Source organism: Aspergillus sydowii (assembly GCF_001890705.1).
Source record: "Aspergillus sydowii CBS 593.65 unplaced genomic scaffold ASPSYscaffold_1, whole genome shotgun sequence".
Taxonomy (NCBI): Eukaryota; Fungi; Ascomycota; class Eurotiomycetes; order Eurotiales; family Aspergillaceae; genus Aspergillus; species Aspergillus sydowii.
Window position 1 is genome coordinate 1128452 of NW_024467859.1, and position 19276 is coordinate 1147727.

A 19276-nucleotide genomic window follows, 5' to 3' on the forward strand; every position below is an offset into this window, starting at 1 on the left:
GGATCCGCGGAATCCTTTCGCCTGGGTAGAGCCGCTTATTGGAATGCTAGAGACTTGGCCAAAGAAATAAGGAATGCCCTTATCAAGCAGGCAAACAATGGCCGCCACACGTTTGCTATTAGTGGTCGCGATGGGGAACAGCAAACGTTGTCTAATTAGAGCGGGAGTGCGAATGTAAACTTCGGTAATAGCTGTGAAGATGGTTGAACTCTCTCTTTATCCTATCTGGGTAAGAAGTAAGAAGCAAAGTTCAGAGCCGGAAGGGATGATGGGTGGGTGGCTTGGCGGCACGGTTAGGTACATTCCATGGTCAGCCTGACAAGCTGGACAAGAATTTAAGCGAACGCATACATATTTTCATTCAAGACTCTGCTGGTCTGGACTCTGGTCACTACTACTGCTTTGGTGCTATAGCCCCACCACCCACGCTGTCCTAGATAGATGCAATCTGCAGCGAGTCCTCAACATGTATTTCACAAATAAGCAACGGCCAGTTGCAGGTACCTATATGTATACCATTGCCAACTCCAACAAGAATTAAAATCACCCCAACCAAAACAATCAAACAACCGAACATTGAATTTCATTATAGATCAACCGTTTGACAGCGCCCCTTTTCACAAACTAGCAGATAATTCTTGGCGGGATCTCCCGGCTTTAGATCCTTGAATAGCTGGTTCCGCGTGCGCAGCCAGAAAGACTGGTTCCCGACAAAGTCACCCGAACGCGAGGGTCTGATATCTACTAAAGCTGCCACGGTAGTCGCCGACGTTGAAAGAGATAGACCCGCTTCTGCACGAATTTTCTTCACCAATGCATCCCGCCCCGAGGATGCTGGTGGGTTTCCTCCTTCCTCGGTTGAATGGCCCGGGCTCGACGTAGACGCCGTAGCGTTTGCGGTGCTGAATACCCCTGTAACATTCCGTGTCTCTGTTTCTAATCCCACAATCGCATCTAGAAGACCGACGAAGAGGAACGGGTGCTGGAGGATTTCTACCGCGAAGGAATGGCAGGTCTGGCGGGCAAGAAGACGGTATTTGTCGTCTTCGAGGAGGCTGGAGAGACGAAGGAGATTGCGTGCAATTACCCCGTTGACTGATGGAAGGGCGGACTCGGTACCGGTCTTCAACCGAAGTAGAGTCCCGGGTGAACCTGGAACTGGGGTCGATGGGGTGGTGTAGTAGCCTGCAGGGGTCGAGCCGGAAAGGGCAAGGAAGTTGTCGTTGAGGTAGCCTGTAAAGAAAACATTAGTAATTAAAGCGACTCGTGGTGCCATTTGGGGCAGGGGGAAGTACCTTGTAGTTGTTCGGCGAATTGTAGGTAGCTATCATCAAACGTCGCTTCATACATATCCAATAAACCACCGGTCAAAAAGGCATAGTCTTCGGCAAAGCCCTGAGTCGTTCCTTTGCTGCCGTCGCGATAGATTCGCCAGAGTTGTCCCGTGGACTTTTCAAAGAGAGTCTCCTTGATGAAGTTGATTGCTTTGGCTGCAGCCTCTCGGCATTGAACCGCTTTTGAATCGCCGACCTCTTCAAACAACACACTGCACTTGGCTAGGGCACCGATCGCTAATCCATTCCATGCTACAATGATTTTGTCGTCAAGATCGGGCCGTACCCGGTTTTTATCCCGATATTCCCGCAGCTTCTGCCTGCTCGACTTGATGATTCGCACTACTTCGTCCTCACCTAGGCCAAATTCTTTGGCTAGCTTACTTGGTGTAGCCTTGATCGAAAGGACATTTTGATTCATGAATTCGTCGTGAGGGTCATTTTCCGGTGCGATGTTTCCATCAGGGAGCACGCCCCAGTGGCGAGCACAAACACCAGCATCTCGCGGACCCAAGACCTGAGTTAGCTCCTTGAGTGTCCAGACGTAGAAAGCACCCTCTCGCTTCTCTGTGTCATTGGGGGTTGGTAGACTGTCGGCATCCTCGGATGAGTGGAAAGCCCCAGTTGTAGACTGGATCGGAGCAGATGTAAGGTAGGTAATCAGATCGTACACTGCACCCAGCAGCTCCGGATTGTGGGTGATCTTGAAGGCATCGACGTAGACATCTAGGAGTTGTGCCTGGTCATACAACATCTTTTCGAAGTGAGGTAGCCCCCAGTCCCCTGTCACACTATATCGCGCGAACCCATGGCCGATGTGGTCCCGAATACCCCCGCGAGCCATACTGATGAGTGTATTAACAGCCATTGCTGTAGCATTCTCGCATTCTTCTTGTCCAACGATATCAGACACCGCGCTAGGGTAGATTCCAAGGCGAAGCAGGAAACTCAGATTCGATGGGGTCGGGAATTTAGGTGCTCTCCCAAATCCCCCGTTGGCCGTATCATACCGTGATGCAAAATGTTGATACGCCTCTTCCAGAAGGTCAACATCTAAATCCTCGTCGGCTTGACGGTCACCCTGGTACGTGTGTGTGCCTTCTTCGGCGAATTCTCTCAGCTGCTTTGTAATCTCCTTCGCGCTGTCGAGGCAGCGTTGCCGTTGAGTTTGCCAGACATCCCGCAGCTTCTCCAAAATCTCGATAAAGCTGACAGTGTCGGGGCCGAGCAACGATGTCGAGTTCGGGCCGGGCCAGTAAGTGCCCCCAAAGACAGGCTCCAAATCCGGGGTCAAGAAAACATTTAATGGCCAGCCCCCGGCCCCTGTGGTTGCTTGAACATAATTCATGTATATGTCGTCGACGTCAGGCCGTTCTTCTCGGTCAACCTTAATTGGAATAAACGAGTCGTTGAGAATCGAAGCTACCTCTTGCGACATAAATGACTCTTTCTCCATAACATGACACCCTGCAAGAATTTAGTAACTATATTTGGTCGTGATTGCGACAAAATGGCGGGGACGTACAATGGCATGCTGAATAGCCGATGCTGAGGAAGATTAGCCGGTTATGCCTCCGGGCGAGCTCCATGCTTTCCGCATCCCATAACTGCCAGGCCACAGGATTATGCCCATGTGCTCTCACCTATAGGACATGAGTCAGTACTGGGGTAAGGAAGGTGGAACTCAGGATATCACTCACATATGGGGATTTACTAGCCCCCAACCGGTTCACAAGCTTGGGCCCCGCGCCGGTCGGATTATCGTGGCCCTGGGTCTGTTGCGCCTGCATCTTGAACAGTCCTTTATTTCGCTGTAATTCGCTCTTGCATCTGATTACAATCCGTTGGATCCCGAAGGAAGAGGTTTGCAAAAAGAGAAGTCGACTGCCCGCACTGATGTTCAGGTACCAGGTCAACGGCGCGCGGGGAAGCCGATGAGGCGGATGCGATAAGAAATAGGAACTGGCAGAAAACGTGATGTAAAATCTGAAACCCGAAAAGTTCTCGGTGCTTATGCGAGATACCGGGCACGATAGAGGCTCAAAGAGCTAACAGGGTGATCGAGTGGCTTCTCGCGTGCATTCTGGCTCCCTCGGGTTGATCGTCGGCCGCCCACACTTGAATCTTTGCGTCATGGTTGCATGAGGCCGATCACGTGGCATGCCGGTTACTTGTACAGTTACAATAGTGAACACCGGGTAGGTATTTCTACTAGTGGATACTGAATACTCCTGGCTACGGCTAGCCTTCACTACTTTCATGTTCTGAATCTTTTCTCCTTTAGTCTTCTTCCATTAGCTCTGCTAGCTCTCGCTCCTCCTCTTCTGTTAGCATAGACTCTGGATTCGCAGACTCCTCGTCAGTTGAAGGTTTGGTTGCCTGTGCTACGGCATTCCGTAGATCATCAGGTTTCAGAGACCACTGCCGGATGGTAGCGTCGATGCTCACGCTGACCAAAGTCAGCCCAATTAGAGCCAATCCGGAGACTTCTTCGTAATGACCTGAAAACGTGTGGTATAGTTGCCCAGTCTAATGAAAGCATCAGCAAGCGCCTAGGGGAGGAAATGATAGAGAACTCACCGATCGATTCCACACGCGAACTTCCTCATCTCGACAAGCTGTAATTACCCATCCTCCACGCTCATCAACCACCACGTCACGCACATAGTCGGGGTGGCTGAGTGTGAGGTTGGGTTTCCAGCCGTCCTCCCTGACGAGACACTTTGCTGTTTTATCTGCTGAAGCTGTCCAGAGATCACCATCCTGATCGAAGTAAAGCTTGTTGATGTTTGTTTCGTGAGCTAAAAGTGCCTCCGTGCCAGTCAGGTCCTGGCTGCCTTTTGCGATATCGAAATGACGAATTTCCCTGTCACTACCGGCGCTAAAAACAGTTTGCTCGGTACTGTCAGGGTCTAGGGTAAACGGGTCAATTGCCAGATCTTGGATTCCTTTTGTGTGACCTTTGAACACATGCAACCGTTGCCCACTCGCAATGTCGAATACCAGTATTTGCGCATTGGCACCACCCGACAAGAGGAGATCCTGGCCCTTGAACCTCGTCGTCACAACGGCTCTCACGAAATCGGTATGACCTTCATATTGTAGCTTCTTTTGCTTTGAATTTATGTCCCAGCTCCAAACGCTCTTGTCCCAACTCCCTGCGAACAGGATCTGGCCGTTTGGACTAAAGCAAAGGCTCGTGATGGGTGCAGTGGGTCCTTTGAAGATAGAGGCAGTTTCACCGGTCTACACATCAATGCAAGTTAAAAGTTAACAATGAATCTCATGCGGCACCCAAACATATAGTACACCATTTAACCGGCATACCTCGAGGTTTATCTTCCTGACTGTCCCACCACTCTGCGCCACATAAACAGAGGCATTATTGAACGGGTCCGCTTGAATTGCAAGGATTTTGCTCTGCAGTCTGATCGGTGACCCATCTGTGTTTTTAGACTTGGCGTCCTTTCGTTGTTGTTGATCAAGAGCAGAACTAGACTCGTCAGCGAGAGACTCTTAAAAAAAAAAATGCGGGGAGAACTAGGGGGTGTTGTACGTAGTCTGGAAGAAGTCGTCTCGATGGGTGGAAGCAGACATGATTAGTATAGAAGGAACGCAGTCAATGTATGTACAAGATTTATTATACAGAAGAAATTATTGTAAAAGCCAACATAAGAAACGAGAATGCTTGTTTGGAGAAACGCAAATTCACAGCCTGGGTGACCACTAGAACTGCTGTTGGAGCTCCTGTGCCCGGCCGTAGCGGAGAGCCCTTTAGGCTTCGCACCACAAACTCTGCTTCCAGCTTCTTCCTCTCTCTTCCTCCACCTCTCCGTCTCCTCACTCCAGCTCCCTTTCTCCATCTCTCCAGCTTCTCTTCTCGACTTTATTATAACCCCCTCACTCCACCTCCTTCTCTCCACTCTCTTTTTTCTTCGCGCGTCAATCGCGCAATCCTCTACACCAAAATGGATATGAACCATTTAATAGGGTCAGTGGCCTGAACCAAGGTATTTGCGGTTAGGCTGAAGTTAACACCTGGCAGTCAACGCTTTAACTTGATTTCAAAGAGTGATATTCGGTATGTTCCTCAACCTATGTCTGCGATAGTACCTTTTGGCGCGGTATTCCTGAAGATTCGCCATCTAACCCTGTCTAGCTATGTCGGTACTTTACATGAGATCAACCCCGAAGCTTCGACGATTGCTCTCCAGAATGTCGTGTCGTTCGGAACCGAAGGCAGACGAGGCAACCCTGCCGAAGAATTACCCCCATCCAGCAGTGTCTACGAATACATTGTCTTTCGCGGAAGTGATGTAAAGGATATCAGCGTCGCGGAGGATACAAAGGAGAACGCACAGCCCGAGCCTCCTCAGATGCCAGATGACCCGGCAATCCTAGGGGTGAGTACAACCTGCCAAATCACCAGTCCATTCTCCCTACCTCGTGTTGGCCCATCGTATGATCAAATGATGAAATATTTCGGATGTAAACACAGACCTGTTCTGAATTGCGCAAAAACCATGTGGATATTTCCGTTGCCTTCCTTCTGAATAAACAATACGCCGAGGAAACACGATGTTACTTACGTTTACGTCACAAGGGACTCAAACATTTAGCTAATCTTGTCAATTAGAGCGCACCTCGTCCAGGTCCAGGGCCCGGTCCAGGCCCTCAAGGCGTCCCTCCCCAGCCGCAACAACCACCCCAGCAACCGCTCCAACAACCCCCTCAAGGGCCCCAAGGACCTCAAGGACCTCAGGGACACCGACCCCCACCCCCTCCAGGCTACCCTCAGCAGCCGCAATTTCAAAACTTTTACTCTCCGTATGGGCCACGATATCCCCCCTTCCCGCCTGGACCTGGCTACCCGCCGATGCCATATGGAGCTCCTCCGGGCTGGTACCCTCCACCCGGTCAAGGCTTCCCCCCTGGCCCAGGAGGCCCAGGACAGTTCCCTCCCCAGGTGCCAATCGGACCTCCAGGCCAGCACCAAACTCCACCTGCTCAGCGGGCCACTCCAACTGGACCCAAAGCAACATCCGAGCTGCCCGTTGGTGATCGCCCTATGAGCAAGCCACCTGTCCAGGAGACTATTCCTGCGCCTACCGCACCGGCTGAAAGCGCACCAACTCCACCCGTCGAGTCCAAGCCTTCCGTAGCGGAGGCTGTGAAGGCAACAACTGCATCTCCTGCCGAGAGAGCCCCTCCGACTGGGCCCCGTGGAGGACGCGCGCCACCTGCCATTCCGATCACTCCTGCGAAACCAGCAGCCAATGCCCCTCTAGCTCCCGCCGGTGCGAATAATGTGACCCAAGGCACTGCTCAAGCCGCTATCACCGAGGCAACTCGTGCGGCTACGGCTGCTGTCGCCGCTGCTATGGCCAAGCTACCCCAACCGAATGGACAAAAGAAGCCTCAGCAAGCAGATGCTTCCGTGGAAGGTGTCACCAAACAGCTAGGTGAGATGAAACCTTATGACGGCAACCGTGCTCCTCGTGGGGGTCAACATCCTCGCGGTCGTGGGGGCCACCGGGGTCAGCACCAACAAGCGCAGGGCAATAAGAAGATGGAGGTTCCCAAGACTGACTATGACTTTGCAACTGCCAATGCGAAGTTCAACAAGCAAGATTTGGTCAAGGAGGCCATTGCCACTGGTTCTCCTGTCCAGGAGGTTGAATCGCCTTCGCAGGTGACTAGCACTGCCGAGCTCGCCCCGACCACTCAAACAGCGAACGTCTACAACAGGACGACATCATTCTTCGACAACATCTCGAGTGAGTCCCGTGATCGTGAAGAAAGTATCGGTGCTCGAGCTGGTGGCCGGGAATGGCGCGGTGAGGAGGAAAAGCGGAACATTGAGACCTTCGGCCAGGGCAGTGTTGACGGATACCGGAGTAGCCACCGGGGTCGTGGCAGAGGCCGTGGTTATGGTCGCGGCCGAGGTGGTTACGGTCGTGGATATGGTTCCCGAGGTCGCGGAGGCCGCAACATGTCGCAGTCGACCGGCGTCCCAACTACGAACTAGTCGGGTCCCATTTTGTTGTTATAGCATTAGCTCGTGAACTGTTTGATGGCGCATTTAGCGGTGGACATGTTATTTTCCTACAATCTTCTCTTTCTTTCCGACTCGGAAGTGATGGCTCCTTCCTGAGGTCTACGGTTTCTGATATTTTCCGGCGTCAGGTGGTAGCATTCCTCAAAGAACTGGATCTGGACTTGACAGGCATGTCAAGACCGGCAGACTTCGTTTGGATTTGCATGGATTTTACAATGGGTGGTTGGGCTTTGCGCTAGCTGGCTTTGGTTTCGCATGGTGTCCGTATGCGGCGTTTGTCTTCTTTGCATGGATTATCTGTCATCGGCCTTCGCTGCACCACTCAGACGTTTGGACAATAGTACTATACCTGTGCTTTTGCTGTGTTCTGCGCGGCTGGATCCAGGACCACGTCCTAGAACAGCGACGGTGTTTTTGTATCATACCTAGTGGACGAAGACGGTTCCGAAAGAAAAAAATACATAAAACGAGGTCGACTGTCAAGTCAAGCCTCGATAATAACTGTCCAAATGCTTTTACATTACTCAGTAGACACTCGCATCATGTAGCTCGGGACAATAGGCATAACCGTAAGTGGCTGACCCCTCATCCAGTCCACAGAGCTTCTCCTCATCTCTCCACGCTGTCTCTGCCCGCTTCCTCGGTCGAGACTTCATATTACCCGGCTATCGAAGTCGAAACCCCAAAGCTTGAAAATGCACCATGGTTCCTCCGTCCGTCAACGCCCTCTTCCTTATACGCCTCCTCTTGGTACCACACCTCCACCCACCTCTACCAGCAACTACAAGATAAACCACAAAATCCAGTATGAGCCCAACTGAGCGCCTCGGCAACGTCTTCGATGCCCTCACCGGACGCGGGGCAACCCAGAACCCCAATGAGCTTCCCTGGAACCCCGATGCCTCGCGGTTTCCCTCGCGTAAGGAGCTGCCCAAGATACCCGGGGCTCCCAACCAGGCGGCCTGGGTATGGGGGAAGGATGACCAGGTACTTCCTTAACTATCTTCTCACCTCTGTCGTGGTTAGATTAAGATAAGACCTGACGGGTATATGCTTCAGATTGGCCGGTTGAACCTCCTCACTCCGGCGAGAGTGAAGGCTGCAGCTGCGGAGATCAAGACTGGTGAGATGGTTCGATTGGAGTATGTCTTTTTCCGTACCTTCTCCTGGGCTCCAGCTGAATTGGATGGAAACATGTGTTAATTAATAGACAGTCTCCCTGCTGATGTGCCCAAGACCCCAGCTTTCGGTCGAGAGGTCTTTGAGCATAAAATCAAGCCACTGGGTAGCGGTGTCGGGTATGATGATATATATCATATGAATACCCAAAGTGGAACACAATGGGATGGATTTCGACATGTACGTCCCCATTCATCCAAACGAGTTTGCATATAGAACAACATTTGACACGGCCGCCAACAGTTCGCCCACCTGGGCTCCAAGTGCTTCTACAACGGGGTTCGTCTCGTCTTTCCCCATCCGCCAAAAGCAAACAGCAACTGGAGACTGACCGAATAAACAGGCTACATCCGAAGATATCGAAGGCCCCAACCCTACAACCCGCTGCAGCATTCACCACTGGTCAGACCACTGCATCGCCTCTCGAGCAATCCTCCTAGACTACAAATCCTACGCCGAGTCGCATAACAAAGACTACGATCCGTACAGCAGTCACGCCATCTCGCACGCCGAACTAACCGCCTGCGCCGTATGGCAAGGCCTGGATATCCGCCCCGAAAGCGCCGGCGGGTCCATCCGACCAGGCGACATCCTCCTCGTGCGCTCGGGGTTCGTGCAGCGCTACCACTCGCTCTCGCCGGAGGAGCGCACCGCCGCGGCACTGCGCAGCCACGGGGACATTGCGTTTGCGGGCTTGAAGCAGGAAGAGGAGGTGCTGGACTGGTTGCATGATTGCTATTTTGCTGCGGTGGCCGGAGATAGCCCAACGTTCGAGTGCTGGCCTGTTACGGCGACGGAGGGAGGTAGGGGCTCCATTGGGTTTATGCATCAGAATATTTTGGCGCTTTGGGGGATGCCGCTTGGGGAGATGTGGGATTTGGAGAAGTTGGCTGAGACTTGTAGGCGTTTGGGGAGATGGACTTTCTTCGTGACGAGTGCGCCGGCGAATGTTGTTGGTGAGTTTTCTTTTTCCTCTCCTTTTCCTTTCTATTTTTTTTTTTTTTTTCCTCTTTGTCTTCTTCTTGTTAGGGTTGGGCTGATGAGTATGTTGTTTAGGTGGTGTGAGTTCGCATCCGAATGCAACAGCTATTTTCTAGTTTATATCGTCGAGACCAGTTTCGCTCAAGTGCTCATGTTGAGAGGAAGCAGTGCAATGCAAATGCATCTAAAACATTATATTCAATTATCGCAATTCATAATTCATTCATGTACATTCGTGATTTGACATGTCTCATCGTATCGTCCCATCGAATCCTGTTCAGTTAATCCCAGTTCAATAGTCCAATCCTAATCTCAAAAACCAAACCAGAAACACCATTCCGAAAGCCATCGGTCGATACTCTAAACAAATAAGCAGGAACGAACAAAATCCAAGAAGCAAAAAGCAAAAAGTAATTAGAAAATATCCTCAGGCCACTGAAAACTCCCATCGATGCCACCGTTCTCGCTTTGCGAGCGTCTCTTTCCCATCTCCTTGGCCAGGCGGCGATCAACCTTTGCTGCAGTTGCAGCTAGATCCTTAGGCAGCGGAGGCACAGGTGGGATGTACTCGTACCGCGCTTTCCTGCTAGATGTTCTGGTGGGAGTTACCATAGTTTGTTGCTGGCCGTGACCTGCGGGCTTACTAGGGGTATCGCCGCCACCAACACCATCATCATCGTTCTCCTGTTCATCATGGTGGAAGTTTTCCTTATCCTCACCATGGCCAGGAGACACAGTAGAACGCAGGTCCCCGCGTCCGCGTTTCATTCTGAGCACAGGTGTCGCAGAACGGTTGCGCGTCGTGGATCGGAGCGGGCGACTTGTGGGTGTTCGCTCTTCCGCTGGGGAGCTGCGACTATTCTCGACCCCCGGGCTGCGTCTTTGGTTTTGTTTGCGTTCGACTGAGCCGGGACTATCACCACGGGCGGTCTTGGGCAGTTTGGGCTTGCGAAGCGGTGTTTTGGGTACCTTCACAGGTGTCGATGCTGGGGCTGGGGCTGGGGTTGGTTCTGTCGCTGTCGCCGGTTGATCTGGGGTTCCGTTTTCTTTCCCCTGCTCATGGACCTGTGTGGTGTCTGGAGGTCGCTGTTGTTGCTGAGTGGATGAGCCTGGTTCCTTCCTTGATTCAGGGCCTGGGGATTTGCGCTTGCGGGATGATGGGCTGTTCGCAGAGCTACAGCGGGTTTCAGTAGAGGACTTGCGCCACGGCTTGGGGGACAAGAGCCGTGTTTTGTTCGCGCGAGCTTGAGACTGGGTCAGATCTTCAGAGCCTTGGGCCTCAAGAGTGCCGTTTGGGGGTGGGCTCAAGGGCGTAGTACGCTCAGGATCATGCAGGAGTCTTTCGGATGGGAGTGAAGGCAACGCCCCTGGAACGAATTTGCGCTGATACGGCTTCTCTTCAGTCACGGTGATGGGCATCAACTGCTCTGCCTCACCAGAAATCTCTCGCAGCTCCCGCCGCGCCCGATCAAGCTTGTCTTCGAGATTACTGACTCGCTTCATGAGCTTAGCGTGCCGCTGCATATCCTTGCGAGACCTCTGATGCCTGACTTCCTGGCCATCCGACTTCTTAATCGCCAGCGACGACTTGGCCTTTCGCAGGTCCGGAAACATTGGCAGTAACGAACCCCCACTCCGAGAGTCACGGTTGCTCGGAGCTTGTTCAGAGCTTTTTCGTGAATGCTGACCACCACCAGTGGCATTCCCACTGGCATCAACACTGCCGTACTCCATCTTCTCCCGAATAGACTTCCAGGTCTCCTCAGGGATACCCGCACTCCCTGTCCCAGAACCAAGACTCTGCACGTAGCTCCCCTTGGTAGTCCCCTGATATCCAGCGCGCTTAAGCTCCTCATACGCTAACTCCGCCTGTTTAAGCCGATCATTCGTAGCCTCCGGCGGCTTATCTTGAACCTGCGAACTCTTCCAAATATCAGAAACACTTCCCCATCCACCAAACGGGTTAAACGCCGATGCAATTGCTTTTCCGAAGCGGAAAATCCCAGAATTTCTATTAGCCGCGCGGGCGGCGGGCTCATTACCACGAGCTTGCCCCTCCACATCTCGGAAGAAGATACTAGGTGGTTTCTCACTGACTGTATCGTTCATGTGGCCCTCGACGAACCGCGACCGGCGCCCAGTGGGACGTGCGAGTCTCGGGGAGCCAGAACTCGCATGGCGTTCATAGTAGCGACCAAAGGGCCAGCGCTGCCGAGAACTCGCCTGTTCCTTCCGGGCTGTCGGAGCCGAAACATTTTCCACGGACTGGTGCGGCCAGTCGTTCGATCGGCGTCGCTTGACGGAGTGCGAAGAGGGGGAGGCTGAGCCGTTCACATCTACAGCGGAAGCAGAAGCGGCTACTGGGATACCAGGGTGGTCAGGGAGCGGAAACTCCGATTCGTCTGCTTCGTCTGCTTCGTCAGACTTCTCTTCCGCATCGTCGAATTGGCCCGAGATCTCGGAGAACAGATCAGATTCGTCACTGCTGTGGCAGGCGTCCCAGCCGTGTTTTCGTGACGAATAGCTGCTGTAGTTGCGGGTGGAGTCGTGACCCGGAGGGCGGGAGGCTGCTGCTGACTCGAGGGTCTTCTGGAGCTGGTGGTCTGGCTCTATATCGGAGGAGTAGATCGGAGCTGCAGCTCGAGCCGTGGAAGCAGAAGACATCTGCATCGGATCGTTTGTTTGTCAGTTCTTGCATTCTGGTGCGCGCAAGGGAGGGGAGGCACTCACCTCCGCACCGGTGGTGATGCTCTTCTCACTCTTGCTTCTCTCTTTTTATTCTTCTTTTTTTCTTCCCTTCGTATTTGGTATAAAAGTTACGAGCAAAGAGGAGGGTATCGCAAGGAGGATTCCTGCAACGCAGGTGTTTGAGCGTGGGCGAGGGGTTTTGTTGTGAGTGATGAGTTGTTTTGTTTTGATGGTCGCGCCAAGCAACAGAACTGAGCTCGAGTGCAGATACAAAGGAACAGGGACCAGGGTTGATATAAGGAACAAAAAGAAGAAACTCAAATTTTAATAGTCGATTCTTGAGATACGTGAATTATTTGTTCCTTGTTAGGTTGAATAGTCTTCTCGCGTCCGGAATGCAGGATGTTGACTTGCTCCCAGGCGCGGGCATTCTACGGCCCATATCTAGAAGATCCTAATAAGAACCATAGAATGAAGGATACAATTCGACTATGTCCTACTCGTAGATCATGGTTGCAGAAATAGATTTTAAGTTTCAATTGATGTGGTTTCCATTGTTTGTGCACATCTATTCAATTGCAGATAGATAAAAAAAAAAAAAAGTGTAGAAAAACAAGACCGCTCAAAACAGGTCATTCGAATCATAGAAAAATTCAAGTAGTCTGAACACCCAGCAACAGCCAGTCATTCTAATCAGATGGATGGCAGGGTTCTGGGGAATATAGGCAAAACATAATAAAAGAAAAAGACGGACAAGAATCATATACAGCGGTCGAAGGGTGAAACTAGGTATAGAAATGAGCCTGTAACCATGGAAAATGAAATTGAAAGAAACAAAATAAAAGATTCGAGTTGTCTTGTCCCGATCCCAAAATATTGACCGTCAATGTACGGCCTTTTCGCCTATACGCCGTTCCATCCAGAGGCCCACCAATGGTATAATGAAGAAACGCTGATTTGTTTGAATTAATGCATGGCAGGAGAGATCTTCGAGACCATACGCCCATTCGCCCGCTTATAGGCCATCTGGTCGGAGCCACCGAAAAGCGAAGAAACTCTGTCGTGGGAAGGACGACGCTGCATGCCACCAGGATAGGCTTCACTATCAGGCCGCATGCCATTGTAAAGTGGTCGTTCGTCATGTCCGAAAGTCTCCTCGTGCGTCCGTTTCGATAACGTCTGGTTCGTTTCCCAAAGGCCCTTGACGGGACCATAATCATTTCCTGGACTAGACCCAATACTGCTCGCTGGCTGAGATGATGCAGGTGGAAGCTCTGGGAGCGTTTGAATGGGAGGTAGCGATGTGACCATGTTGGAAGGAGTTTGGGATCGGGGGATTCTAGGGGCTTCGAGGGAATGGTGGCCTTCGCCAGGTTGCATGTTGAAAGTGTTTGGAAGGCGTAGCGGTGGCAAGGACGCGGTTGGTGGTTTCGGGTAGCTTTGCGGGCGCTCTGCTTGAATACGTGAATGCGGATACGGGTAAGAGTGCTCGTACTCCGTGCTTGTTGATGGGTTCCTCCCGTGAGATATCGACGGTCGAGGAGAATACATGTTTGTCGGGGTGGCTGCTGGCTGAGGAACATGAGACAGCGGGGGAGCTGGGTACTGAGTCTGTGTTGAACCAAATGACAAGTGGGATTGATACGAGGGAGTGTGTAGTGGTGGATGAGCAGCAGTGGGAGCTGGTGCATGGGTAGAAGCAGGAGAAGGTGTTGAAGAAGGCATAGTGACTGGGCCAGGAGCCGTGATCGAAGGCGGAATAGGCGTAGAGGAGGGTGCAGGAGTAGATGGCATCGGCCGCTGGTAAGCCTGAGGGTTTGTGGGTCCATACTCGGCGCCTGACGGGCGACGCTGGGATGGGTAGCCATATGCATGGTCGACAGTGCTGATACTTGTCGAGCGAGGGCGTTCAGGAGCGTTGACGTAGGCATCTGGTGTAACGTATCGGTCGGCGCGTCGACCGTTATACATCCTTTCCTCGTCATAGTCGTAGTCATCTGTCCTCTTGTCTCCACGGCGTCTCATACGCACATCCCGTCGAATACGAACACGGCAGCCCTGCTCTGCAATGACGCGGCTGAGGTTGGTGCTAGTGGTCAGTCCGGGGAACTTCTTCGCGCTATAGACCATAAATGGGACAGAGACCACCTCCAATCGGAAGTCCAAAAACTGCTGTGGTGCCGACAACTTGCCTGGAACCGGTGGAGGCATAGGCTGTGTCCCTTCAGTGGCGTCCTTCGCATCCTTGGTTTGCTCAAACAGGTGGAAGCTCAAACGGTAAACACCCTCATGTCGCACCGAAAGGTCGGGGAAGATAAAGTATCCGGCTTGAGATGGTCGGTCCAAATATGCCACACCAGCTACCGGGACACCAGTCAGAACTGGGCAGCTTGGGGTTGGCGCAAGTCTGCCTTGAGCCATGGGGCGAGCGGTTTCCAGAGTTGCGAAGAGGAAGAAATTGGCGTTATAGGCGAATGTGATATCGGTTTTGTGGGTATCATCATGGGGATCCGATTCGAAGATACGCATTTCGACAACCGGGGGAGGATCAACAGGGCGACGGTCCGCAGACGCTGTTCAAATGCATCATATCAATATCATGTTCATGTTCGATCAAAAGTTGGTAAGGTTCTGCGTACACTTAGCACCTGCACCGCAAGCTCTGGCACGCTCGGGCTGTTGCATAACGTTCAATCTGTACGTTATCTTCTTTCCCTCTCGAGTGATCCGGCTGACGGAGTGGTCCGTCTCGTTGACCGGAGCTGGTGGTGGAGCTCTCGCAGCCGTTTTGACGTGTGATATGGATCAGTTCTAGGACACTGAGGACAGTTAGGATCGAGGAAGTTGGAGTGAAGAGAATTGCAACTCACGGTGACAATTCGTATATACTTCGAGTTCGGCGAGTCTCGCTGAATGGATTGAGCCTGCGTTCCTTGCTGGCCAGCTCAACAAACGCGATGGACGGCAGTCAAGGCAAGCACCCGGGGAACAGGCAGACTGAACACGAAAAGCTGAGGAGCGCAAGACGATATATCATACAAAATGAAAAAAAAAAAAAAAAGATCAAAGGGGGAGGAAACGAAGGGAAGAGAAAGGAGGAAGAGAGGGTGAGATTGGATGGACACGACTTGTCCCTATCGGGGTAAAAGATGGAATAGGAAAGAGACTCTCGATGAGCGACGGCGTGGAGAGGCGAGACTCAAAAGAACGGAGACAGAGAGTCAGAGAGGGGAGACCGCGATAGAAAAGAGGGTCAGAAACGGCAAAGTCAGCCGTCAGTTCACGCTTCACAGTATCGGCGCGAGACTGGGCAGCACTAGCGAAAATTAAGTACTTTGGCCGGGGTTGGATCGACCAGGCTGACGGAGACGAAGATCACGGAGTTAAAAACAAGGATAAGAGAATAGTTAATAATAGCATGCAATAACAATAATTCTTTTTGCGATGAAAGTGTGTTCAACAACCAAGATGTGCCAGATAATTGTCTTCCAACTTCCCAGCTGCTGGGACTTGTTCCCTGGGCCGCCATCGTCTTCTCCCGAAGAGAACAGGATGACAACATTGGAGGAGTCTGATTGAAGACCCGATGGCGCGCTCCCGACCGGAGCGGTGGGTGCAGGCACTGCAGTGGAATGGAAGAATAGGGGGGTGGGGACGGGGTTGTGCGCAGGCTAACCGGAGCCGGCTAGCGAGCTGGGCCGTCGTTTTACTCGTGCCACCACCAGCTTTGACTTTCAAGAAGTCTACTGCCTATCTGGGCAGCGATTGGCATCCGGCTGGGCGCCGGTCTGGCAACCCTGGGCCTGGGACCGGGCCTGATTGGCGGGCGGCTCTGTTTGACTTTGCCAGGCATTGTCCGTGCTCCTGGGGCTCGTCTTCACTGTTCAGTTTTCAGATGTGCTCATCTCGCAAGAAAAAGAAAGCATGGATCGAACTCTTGTCTTTGGATGAAAATGTCCGACAAAGTTTCGACCCTCGCTGCGCCGCCGTACCCTTCCAAATAATAATCTCAGTGTCCTTTGTCGCTGGTCGTCGGAATTGTGCAAGCGCCGATTGCTGGGACTCGGCGCAATCCCCCTCGACGAGTGAACAAAACATTCCTTCCGTGCCGAGCCCTAGTTTGATAAGATCAGAGGATTACAATGCCACCAGCCTCTTTTGGCAGCTTTGCAGGTTTTACAGGCCTGCAGTTGCAGCAGTGAGCACTGAGCAGACTCTTTCCAGAGCCGGTGTTTTATTTCCGCTCCAGGCTCCAAACTTGTACGACTGTGCAGGTGGAGCGGGCATCAGCCGCTATTATTGGAAGACAGTTCCATCCAAGGTTTCCTGCAAGACAGCGGGAATCGGGCAAAAGCACTGGCCAGCTCTTCTGTCTGACGCTCAAACATCTCCCAAAACCTGGGCCTTGGGAATGCACTCGATCCGCCGTCTTGGGTACGAGTTTCCAGATCTCAGGGACTCAATTTTTATTTTCATTCAACAATGACTTTCAACCTTGGATGTTTTGTGATTTTTGCCTGTTGGAACCAAGGAACGGCGAAGGAATTTTGACTCGCCTCAGCTGCCATTCTTGCGGATGTCTTCCTCCATCAGTCTCCGGTGTACGACTACGACCCCGGGTCATCGGTGACCAGAGGTTCTCATCCGCCCCCGCGCCCGAGTTCGGCTCTCATCAAAAATCGACAAGCTGACAATATTTATCTATCAAACTTAGAAGACTTTGAGTTGAGGCAGTGAAGCACATCGTGAAAATCGACTGGTCAAGCAAGCATAACATCAAGCGAAGCGCCCGTCGAACTGGCTGTGGGCGGCTGGGGAACAAGGTTTCCTGAATCGCGCTAGAAGCCTCAACTCTGGGCCCGAACTCGGATCGATGGGGGCATCGACGGAATCTATGCCTAACATGGAAGGAGCCACAGGCTCCGATGATTGGGTCAGGTTGTCAGTGGAAATGCATCTGGTGTTAGTCCGGGCTGGCTCCCTGCGTGGCCTCGGACAGCATCGCACCCGGCACCACCAGCCTACCAGGAGAGAAAAGGCCCACTGTTGCTCGGGGCGGACCGGCCATGGACCGCGGTGGGCCTCGTGGAAAACACCCGGCCATTATAACCAGTTCTCGCATTTCTGTCCGTTTCATCTTGGATTGTCACAGAATGTCGCGCAGTTCCTTGCATCCCTTTAATTTAAACACCAATGAGAGTCTTCGCCGATGATCACCCGGCGAAGGGCTTGATGGTTGTCGCTATCTTCCGCCGACGACCAACAGGGCATCGTGCCCCAGTTGCCGACTTGAAATATCCAAGCTCCAAGGCTGTATCACGTAGAGCCTGAGGCAATGACTTCTGCAACACGGGATTCCAACTCAGCAACCCGAGTCAGCTCCCATAACCGCATTTTCGGATCTACCCGGCATGGATCGCCGTCACACATCAAGCCATTTGCCACTGCTCGAAACATTCCAGTGCAATTTGAAATGCTAACGGTTGGAACACAGACCAACAATCGAATCACACGACTTCGATTTGCTTTTCCCGCCCCCTTCTCCATGCATTTTTGTCTTTTGATAGTCCCCGGAGAAAAAGCGAACAAATGGTCTGAGCCAGAGACGATACCACGCTCCATCAGAGCCAGCAGTCAAGCAGTGGACGTCCAACTCAGGCCCACAACCGAGCCAGCCAACCTACATGAGGCGATTGATCCGAGTGGATAGCTCTGTTAATCGTGACATACCGGTCATTGGTAGTCCTCTTCTTCAACCTGAAGGAGCCTAATCCATGTTCCCTGATTCCATCCCAGCGTCAGCTGGCTCTGCAGGGAAACTGTGCTAAAAAGCCAATCCAGGATTGCTCTCTATCGGCTGGCCCAGGCTCCGGATTGCGCGATTACGGTTTAGTCTTAAATATGAACGCCATGTTCCTAATTTCCAGGATGCGCACTGTGCAATGTACAACAGTCTTCAGCATCAATCACACCTTATCTGAGTCATTACTCCGGAGCGCCGTGTGACATTGGTGGTTAAATGACTTTCCGCGACCCCAGGCGAGTCCCAGGCAGCGCTCCGGTGCAGCTCTAGCCTCAACTGCCCCAGTCGACCGTTATTCCTCCACCAGAGCTCGATGTGATAGCTAAAATGTGATCAGTCTGAAAGCCGCTCGCCCCAGGCTGACAGCTGTCCATGCCTCCTGAAGGCCACGATTCGCAAAAAAGTCGAATCCAGATATCAAACTAGCGATAGGCTTGCGATCTCGCTGTTCTTGGCAACCGTTTTGCCGCTGAGTTGCTGATGCATCAAGTAGGCAACCTCGAGTCCCCGGCTTTCTGTGGTGGTAAAATCCGGGGTTTGAACTGATTTGACCAGTAGTCACTAGTCACTCCTCGAAGACCTGTCTTGGTCTTAGATATTCGGCTTTTGACCTTCATCGATCTGACAGCTCTTGCAGCATCGGGACCGTCTCTCACGCACTTGGACCCTTGAAGCTCTTCCCGTTCTGGCGTAGTATGAGAATTGCCTATTCCATTGTATACCTTTATCCCCATCACCTCATGCATAATCCCCTGGTGCACAATCACTTCGCCGTGTTATACCCGATAGTCGCTTCTCAAGTTTTCGCCGTCACGGATTGCATGGGCAGGAATTCCGAGCAGCTTAGTGTGGTAGCGACCTGTACTCGGCAAGGGGCGCAATAGCCACGCCCACTCGCTGCGTTACTCCGGTAGCTATCACTTACACAAGGTCTTACATGCGGCATTCCTCGCCTCTCCTGATATTTATCTGTTTTCCGCCATTGCCACGCTAAATTAGTTCCTTGACCTGCGTCTTGCTGACTTGATGGGAGTTCTGTTCACACAGCGCTTCTTTGGCTGAGGGATCAAAATATCGCGTCGTCGAATAGAAGCCCAATACTACCTTTTCCAACTTGCTATTTCATTTGCTTTGACTTGTAGAGGTAAAATAATGTTAATGCAGATGGCTCCAGGATCCTGGTGCTGGCTAGACCGGTGCACCGAGTCATTTATATATAGTGCGGGGCAACGC

The 19276-nt window shown here is 52.2% G+C and overlaps 9 protein-coding genes across 9 annotated transcripts; 5 read left to right on the plus strand and 4 right to left on the minus strand.

Annotated features, from left to right (window-relative positions):
- Positions 1–586: 586 nt before the first annotated feature.
- On the minus strand, positions 587–3124 carry ASPSYDRAFT_139370 (thioredoxin domain-containing protein; the record flags this gene model as incomplete). The annotated part of the gene is made up of 4 exons (XM_040840944.1): positions 587–1263; positions 1296–2801; positions 2860–2977; positions 3035–3124. 4 exons carry the CDS (start codon positions 3122–3124, stop codon positions 587–589), a joined length of 2391 nt encoding a protein of 796 aa, XP_040707467.1.
- Positions 3125–3614: 490 nt separating this feature from the next.
- Positions 3615–4931, minus strand: ASPSYDRAFT_142237 (WD40 repeat domain-containing protein; the record flags this gene model as incomplete). The annotated part of the gene is made up of 4 exons (XM_040841225.1): positions 3615–3863; positions 3915–4580; positions 4662–4827; positions 4891–4931. The coding sequence occupies 4 exons, from the start codon at positions 4929–4931 to the stop codon at positions 3615–3617; spliced, it is 1122 nt and encodes a 373-aa protein (XP_040707468.1).
- A 371-nt stretch (positions 4932–5302) lies between these two features.
- Positions 5303–7362, plus strand: ASPSYDRAFT_83713 (putative G2/M phase checkpoint control protein Sum2; the record flags this gene model as incomplete). Its single annotated transcript, XM_040851258.1, has 3 exons — positions 5303–5325; positions 5380–5737; positions 5971–7362. 3 exons carry the CDS (start codon positions 5303–5305, stop codon positions 7360–7362), a joined length of 1773 nt encoding a protein of 590 aa, XP_040707469.1.
- Positions 7363–7935: 573 nt separating this feature from the next.
- ASPSYDRAFT_38278 (uncharacterized protein) lies at positions 7936–8415 on the plus strand. The gene has a single exon (XM_040845684.1). It carries the CDS (start codon positions 8200–8202, stop codon positions 8389–8391), a length of 192 nt encoding a protein of 63 aa, XP_040707470.1. The 5' UTR covers positions 7936–8199; the 3' UTR covers positions 8392–8415.
- ASPSYDRAFT_38279 (uncharacterized protein) lies at positions 8083–9981 on the plus strand. Its single transcript, XM_040845686.1, has 5 exons — positions 8083–8534; positions 8607–8751; positions 8815–8850; positions 8915–9527; positions 9628–9981. The coding sequence occupies exons 1-5, from the start codon at positions 8443–8445 to the stop codon at positions 9666–9668; spliced, it is 927 nt and encodes a 308-aa protein (XP_040707471.1). The 5' UTR covers positions 8083–8442; the 3' UTR covers positions 9669–9981.
- Positions 9967–12411, minus strand: ASPSYDRAFT_191286 (putative nuclear RNA binding protein; the record flags this gene model as incomplete). The annotated part of the gene is made up of 1 exon (XM_040843645.1): positions 9967–12411. The coding sequence occupies exon 1, from the start codon at positions 12220–12222 to the stop codon at positions 9967–9969; it is 2256 nt and encodes a 751-aa protein (XP_040707472.1). The 5' UTR covers positions 12223–12411.
- ASPSYDRAFT_38281 (uncharacterized protein) lies at positions 12182–12704 on the plus strand. Its single transcript, XM_040845687.1, has 2 exons — positions 12182–12444; positions 12508–12704. Exons 1-2 carry the CDS (start codon positions 12299–12301, stop codon positions 12566–12568), a joined length of 207 nt encoding a protein of 68 aa, XP_040707473.1. The 5' UTR covers positions 12182–12298; the 3' UTR covers positions 12569–12704.
- A 502-nt stretch (positions 12705–13206) lies between these two features.
- Positions 13207–15033, minus strand: veA (sexual development activator VeA; the record flags this gene model as incomplete). Its single annotated transcript, XM_040841001.1, has 2 exons — positions 13207–14813; positions 14880–15033. Coding segments are annotated over 2 exons (1761 nt in total), but the record flags the coding sequence as incomplete, so codon positions are not given.
- Positions 15034–15698: 665 nt separating this feature from the next.
- Positions 15699–17151, plus strand: ASPSYDRAFT_252187 (uncharacterized protein). The gene has a single exon (XM_040844149.1). The coding sequence runs from the start codon at positions 15827–15829 to the stop codon at positions 16724–16726; it is 900 nt and encodes a 299-aa protein (XP_040707475.1). The 5' UTR covers positions 15699–15826; the 3' UTR covers positions 16727–17151.
- Positions 17152–19276: the final 2125 nt, after the last annotated feature.